At 50.1% G+C, this 7,314-nt stretch overlaps 1 protein-coding gene across 1 annotated transcript; it reads right to left on the bottom strand.

Annotated features, from left to right (window-relative positions):
* Window positions 1-2,922: 2,922 nt before the first annotated feature.
* Window positions 2,923-4,280, bottom strand: LOC123430453. The gene is made up of 2 exons (XM_045114325.1): window positions 3,766-4,280; window positions 2,923-3,578 (listed from the first exon to the last, which is right to left on the bottom strand). The coding sequence occupies exons 1-2, from the start codon at window positions 3,949-3,951 to the stop codon at window positions 3,186-3,188; spliced, it is 579 nt and encodes a 192-aa protein (XP_044970260.1). The 5' UTR covers window positions 3,952-4,280; the 3' UTR covers window positions 2,923-3,185.
* Between the last annotated feature and the right edge of the window lie 3,034 nt (window positions 4,281-7,314).

Here is a 7,314-nt window from a genome sequence, read left to right as displayed (position 1 = left end):
CATAACTGTGACTGTCTCTTTAGTGAGCTCCTTCTCTGATTGAGGACACGATGGGGTTATGTTTGACGTAAGTAGGTGTTCAGGATCATTCAGTTGATCTTTATTAGTTCACGTCCGATATGCGTAGATCACCCCCCTCTTGTTCTTGTACTCGTAAGTTAGCCACCTCAAATAAATGCTTAGTCGCTTGCTGCAGCCTCACCACTTAACCATACCTCACCCATTAAGCATTGCTAGTCTTGATACCTTTAGAAATGAGATTGTTGAGTCCCTGTGGCTCACAAATTACAACAACACCAGTTGCAGGTACATGTAAAGTGATTAAGACGTGAGCACAATGATTGTTCATTTGGAGTTCCTTCATCTTCTTCTTCTTCATCGATCTAGGATGGGTTCCAGGTCGGCACCCTCGGATAGCAAGGATTGACGTCGTTCTTTTATCGTTTTTTTTCATCCGTAGTCGGACGCTGCTTTTCTTCATGACGATTGTATGTATTGTACTGATGTGACTCTGATGTAGCTTGTGATGAGTGTAAGCCAATTCCATATACTCATCTTTTCAGTACATGTACTTGTAACAAAATCCATTCTTGACGAGATGCACTTCTATCCCTATCGAGGCCTTCGCGCCAAAATAAGGATAGGATCGCATCTTGGGCGTTACATTATGTGAACGTGAATTTTATGCGGAAACATGTTTCTGGATCGTGTATTACACACGTTCTCATTTCGTTGGGCATCACACACGTTTAAATGGCTCGGTGAAAAACTCACTAAAATAAAAATTAGATTCATAATAGATGTTTTTACTATAGATTATGATACGTGTGTTGGATCCCAAATATGTCACACTTCTGGAAAAAAATTGTAGCCATCTGAATTTTTTGGTAAAAATATTTTACTACGATGCCATGTGAACTCATTTTGTTTGAGACGTGTGTTTGCACGTGCATGCTTACTAGTCTCTAAGAAAATGTTTAGAATCATTTGATTGATTTCTCTCTTTTTTGTAAACCTCTTTCACGGCAGGCCATGTATCACACAAGCCCACTCATGTCCACGCGGTTCCACCTTATCTTTTAGGGCGCGTTTGTTTCCCCGCATGCAGCCTAATCAGGCCCGCGCGGGATGTGCGTGGCTTGTTTGGTTGGTTGGTATGCATGCGATTCGTGGCCCGCACGAACTATAAAGCAGGCCTGAGCCTGGCCCGACGGAAACTGTCAAATCGGTAGTTTCTCACGAGCCCTGGCTCGGCGCGGGAGACGGAGGGGACGTCTCATAATTCCCCTCCCACTCTCCTGTCACCGCCCCGCACTGTTCCCACCTCTCTGCCTCACCGCCCACCGTCGCGCCATTCTCTGACCCCCGTCGACAAGTGCATCGGCAACATCCAGAACCGCTGGGTGGTCGGGGTCCAGAACTCGGGCAGGGACCTGGCGTCGGCGCTGCGAGCGTCGTCCCCCATCTTCTGTCGGCCACCACGAGGGCCGACCAATGCGGTGTCGGCCGTTCCTGCTCCACTGCCGGTTCCGGACCTCGTGGTCCTAGGCTCGGCGCCCTCCACGGAGCCGTCACTTCTAGGGACCCCATTGAGCAGGGGGGGTTTTCTTGACCCCCGTCCAAGGGTTTTCTCCTGTCGACGAGCCGTCCTCCTCGACCTCCGGCATGGCCATGAGCACGGGGCCGATGTCGCCGGCCGTCGCCAGGGCCGACTCCTCCTTTGTTCTGCCACCTCTCTCCTTCCCGCCAGGGTTTTCATCCCGACCTCGGTTTGCTGCGACTGCGCAAGCTCGAGTTAGTCAAAGAATCCCCAATGCTTGCTCTTAGATGTAGATTAGGGGTTTCTTTCTTAGGCATGTGCTACTACTTTTGTAGGATTCGAGTAGATCCGATTTGATTCGATCCCAATCGAATCAAATCCGACCGATATGTTCTTGTTTGCTACAGTGTGTGTTCTAGGATAATGGTCTTCTGCTAGTGCTAGGGTCTTGCTAGGATCTGTGTTCATCCAAATGGCATGTTCATGTTAAAGCTAGGATTATGTTCATGTTGCTACATACATGTTCAAGCTAGGGTTTGTGTTGCATGCTCTAGATTGTTATACGTGCACGTAGTAGGAACATTTTAGGATGCTGCCAAATTTGGATGGGTGCACATGGGTGCTATTTTTAGATGTTTTCATGCTTAGGACAGTGCACTGATGAGTGGCAGTTGCAGAAGATCAGATGCCACTGATCAGTGGCATTTGCTCAAGAGCAAGTGCCATTGATAAGTGGCATTTGACAAAGAGTTTGTGCATTGATAACGACTTGATCCAAGTCTAACGAGTAATCTATATCTAGGGTGGTCAAGTAGTATCGGTGTGAAGTAGCCGTTGCAATGTTTGTCGTATGAACTATGTTTATGTTTGAAATGAACTTAGTATCTTTGCACTTCTGTTTGTGTGGATGAGCTTTCTTTACATCAGCACTAGTGCCCTATTGTACATCATCTATTGAAATATGAGGTTTTTGGTGATGTAAAAATGCACCTTGGTGCCCTCGTCTGTTGGAGATGCTCTAAAGTAAGTAAGAAGGGATTCAGGCAGTGTAACTGACGACATGTCCAGAAGGAAAATTAACAGGCCAATTTGCTACAACTCCAAATCAGTTGCATGATGAATCGCTACACAGCAGGCAGGAACTGTATCGTCTCAAAAAAAGAGGCGGGGACTGTATCAAAACGACACCAACAGAATTTGCAGAAACGTCACATCCACATAACAGTATAAGTGTATAACACGATTCCTGGGACAGACACCAGATCAGCAGCTACACATACACTTGATTCAGTAGTACAAAAGAGTTTGCTGAAACCACACATGGCAATCAATCAAACACATTACTCCACCCTTGACTGAAATACAGGGCTGTTTCCAAGAGATTGTTCGACCTTCTCAGCCATTTTTCGGCTGATGATGATTGATTCCAGTAATAAATGGTGCAATTATCATAAGATAATGAATCACAGTTCCAGAAAAAAAGATACTGAATCAACTCTGGTTTTTCCTACTTGCGGCATCAGCCCAGAACACATGCACCAGCACATGCATGAGTGACCATACAAATGAACAACATAACATATTCTGGAGGGGAAAACACAATGGCATTTCTGATGCACGAGTCATTCCCCATCATCCTGCGGATCTAGCTATCACCATCGCCGATGGCTAGCATCGGCAAATCAACCCGAGCAACATCCGGGGCACCAACAGAGGGCAGAGGCGACGCCTCGATCGCCTCGACCACCGGCTTCTTCCCTATCTTCAGGGTGCTCTTGACCATATCCCCGACGGTCTTGAACGGATTGGTCAGCTTCTTCTGCACCGCGAGGAGGAAGGACACCTCGTTGAACTGCCACGCGGCGATCATCACCATCACCGTGCCGAGCAGGACGTGGGTGATCATGTTCTGCCTCTTGATCTTGCTCAGATCTTTCGCTACGTCGCCTGGCCCCGCCTCCTTCCCGCTATCCGGGTCAGGGTTGACGGAGCTCAGTTCGGCACCGTCCGGATCAGCGTCGTTTTCCAGCGTGTCCAACTGTTGAAAGGATTACATTCAGGATTTGCATCTAACAAATGATGAAATGAAATGAATGCAGCAGGATTTGTAAATGAATGTCAGGTAATTGCGGCGGCAGATGCAATCCAATCTTGGGACCAAAAGGTGCATCTGCAACATGAAACAATTCAGAGGTACAGAAGAAGCACACGCATAGATAGATTACCTTGGAGAGCAACGAGGAGAGGAAGAGTTCCTCCTCATGATCCATGGCGCCATCCCCTTGCTGTCGCTGCTTGTCCCTTTTCTCCTCCAGGAGCCCATGAATGGCCTCCTGCAGCAGCTCCACCTTCTTCCTCCTTCCCTTCTCCCCACCAACACCACCACCTCCGGCGTCTCCTCCGGTGTCCATGGCGACGCCGGTTAAATGGGACAAGAACAGATGCGCAGGAACAGCTGAAAACGAAAGAAAACAGAGGCCCTTTCCCAATTGGAGGAAAATTATACTAAATTCATGTCGCTATCGTGGATTCCGAGCGATCCTTGGGGCCCAGATAGATGTTTCTAGGTTCCTGCCAAACGGGCGCTGCAAGTGGCAATCCAAGCGACGGCGAGGTGAGATCGCGAGGTCTGCGGCTGCTGGCGGACGGGGGGTGGAGATCGTGTTTGAGGACGGGGGATCCAAAAATGGCGTAGCAGCGGCGGCTGGCCGGAGGTGGCCTTGACGACAGGGGTAATAGTTCCGCATGTGCGACGTGTGGCGTGGCGACCGCATGGGAACTCGTGTGCGGGCCACATGCTCCTTGCATGTGCCCGATCTTGGTGCTTACTATGTCCGGCGACGACTTGGCACCACGGGCAAACGAGAGCAAGGATCTCCAAAAGGTTCGTATGCTTTGAAAAGAATATACTATCTCTCTCATACAAAATAAATGTTGTTGATTTAATATTTCGGATAAAATCAAGTTGTCGTTTAGACTAACTCCAATACACAATCTCAAATGGTCTGGTCACATTTATTTGAGTGTAAATGGACAGAACGGGTCGCCTAATATGGGAAAGCAAACAATCCATGTCAGTTTGCGATCGAACAGACATGCGCGGACGGGCGGGCCGCGCGCTCTTGTCTTCTTTTAGTCCGCCCGTCGGGACACAGCCGCCTCACTTTTCCTTCATTTTGCCCAAAACTATCCCACACCCCCTCTCTCCTCTTCCCCTCCATCATGGTCGGCGACCCGACAAATCCCGGTGACCCGACCACGACCACGCGCCCCGCCACTAAGAAGAAGGCTTCCAAGAAGTCGCGGTCGGAGCTCACATCGGTGGAGCTCGCTAAGCTCGACACCAACTCCGCCAAGAGGAGGGATTGGTGGAAACATGCGGCGGAGAAGAAGGTCGCTGCGAACATCGTCGTCGAGGTGGCCGCACTGCGTGCCACGCAGCACAAGGCCGATGTCGACAACAAGGAGTCCATCGTTGCTAAGGCGCACGCCCTTCTCATGTTAGGGTTGTGCCGACCGTCGTCGGCATATCTATCGGTCACTGCCATGGTCGCGGCCAGCAGCACAGTTCCCACAGCTCGTTTGTCACGCCCGAGGTATATCGCGCACCACCGCTCCACGGCCATGGGCACACAAGGTTCTCCACGTACCCAGACTGCAATGTGGACCTAGCTAGCCGTCCGACGTGACACAAAGGAAGTAGCCCAAGTCGTTCCCTTTGGCAAACATGGCCCCCGCCCGCAGGTTGTTCGACGGAATGCCGCTGCCGACGCCGACGGTCGACGACCCTGACTACGCGACATTCATGAAGAACATCATCTCCAAGGGTCGTGGTGAGGCCTTCCCCGTTGACGGCCAATGCCAAGATTTTGATCCTGACGCGGCCCAAAACCAGGACGGCCGAGGCCACTATGAATACACTCAATTCGTCGGCCATGATGAAGATGAGGACGACCATGGCAATTCTTGGCATGATGATAATGACTTGTATTGTGAAGATGAGGAAGAAGAGGTTGACATTTGAGCGGAGCCATTGGTGTTCATCGACGAGCTCACCCAAAGGGCCGAGACACAAAAGAGGAGGCAAAGCATTCGCACGGGATCATACACTCAGTTGGAGGATAAATTGATTTGCGAGAGTTGGGTGGAGATAGACGAAGATCCTTTGAGAGGTGTCGAGAAAAAAGGATATGTCTTTTGGTTGAGATTTCACAACACCTTTTATGAGCGAAGGAAGTTTCCACCTACCAATTTGAAAGCACCACTGGCATCAATTCGATCCAAAGGAGATGGGGGGTTATCCAAAAATAGATGGGGTTTCATCCTTCAAGGCCTGACACAAGAATAAGTCGTTTACTCTCATGCATTGTTGGTCGCTCATCAAAGATTGCCCCAAATTCAAAGACCAATATGCCGCTCATAAGAAGAAAGGAGGGATGGCGGCCATGGCTGACGAGGGAGACTTGGTCAAGATGCTGAGGGGGGAGACAAGCTCAAAGGCCGACGAGAAGCATGATGTGGCTTCTATAGCCTTGCAAGGAACATTGGAGAGCATGATTAGTCAAAAGGAAGTGAGGGAAGAGAGGAGGAGCAAATGAAGATCTACCTAGATCTCCAACCAAAGAAATTTGAAATGGAGGAGGCCGTGAAGAGGAGGAAGCTTGACATTAAGGATGACGTGCAACTCAAGAAGCTTGAGATCGAAGCCACCAATGCCGAGACCAAAGCAAAAGTGGTGGTACTTGTCTTCATGAGCGTCGACAAGAACAACATGTCACAAAGGCTTGGTTCACGAACAAGCGAAGGGAGATGTTCGCTCGCAATGGACTGAATTAGGTGAGACCTCGGTCGCGATCGTTGTCCATTTCGAAGGTTGGCTGGTGTGTGGGCCGCTGGCTTCGTTGTCGGTGCCAAAAACTTGTCCATTTTGAAGGCTCGCTCGTGTGTCGGGCGCTGGCTTTGTTGCCGGCCCCAAAAACTTGTGCATTTTGAAGGTTGGCTAGTGTGTCGGTCGCTGGCTATGTTGCTCGCACGAAACTTGGGTGACCAATTGTAGGCCGATGGCTTTGTTGCTGGCCGGCATGAATTGGCAAGAATGTGGCCACTTGCGTGAACTATCGCCACATCCTTTCGTCTTTTCATATTCCGCATGCACAACGGACGAGATGCGGCCAAAATACGGCCTCGCGTTGGGCGCACGACCGATGCATCCACAAATCTGGATGGACACAACACCATTGCCATCCCTCAAATGGACGAAACGGACGTCCGTTCGGGATCGTGTGTTGGAGTTGGCCTTAGTGAGCGGTCATTTCATGACCTAGTGTTTATGAGTTTGTAATTCATGCATCAAGTTGTCCAATGAGAAATTAATTTGGTATCATCTTGACTTAGTCACAATACCCAAGAATTACATTTGTGGACCAAAAAGGAACACATTATACCTGGACATATGTCGGGTCGGACCGGGCTCGGACTTGGGGGGCGGGCCAGGCTTCGGGGCGGGGCAAAGAAAGCCCGGTGTTGAAAACCCAGCCAAGACTATAGGCCCTAAATATTGGGCCCAAGCTTGGCCCGAGCCCGACAAGGCCCGATGGGCTCGGCCGACCGCGGCAAAAAAATTAGTTTCCCATGGGCCCGAGTCTGACCGGGCCAGCTATCGCGCTCAATTTCCCGGCCAGAGGCCAGCCCGATGGCATGATTAGGCCCGGCCTGGTCTTGGGTTTTCAGGTCAGATCGGGCTGCCCATGGACAGGTATAGAACACATTTATGA

This window comes from Hordeum vulgare, chromosome 2H (genome assembly GCF_904849725.1).
Source record: "Hordeum vulgare subsp. vulgare chromosome 2H, MorexV3_pseudomolecules_assembly, whole genome shotgun sequence".
NCBI classification, from domain to species: Eukaryota; Viridiplantae; Streptophyta; class Magnoliopsida; order Poales; family Poaceae; genus Hordeum; species Hordeum vulgare.
Note: the sequence above shows the minus strand (reverse complement) of the source record. Positions and strands in the feature narration are given on the sequence as shown.

Coding starts and splice junctions, on each gene's coding strand:
- LOC123430453 (XM_045114325.1), bottom strand. CDS start 3,951: ATGGACACCGGAGGAGACGCCGGAGGTGGTGGTGTTGGTGGGGAGAAG. Junction 3,579..3,765: donor TCTCCTCGTTGCTCTCCAAG/GTAATCTATCTA, acceptor TCCTTTCAACAG/TTGGACACGCTGGAAAACGA.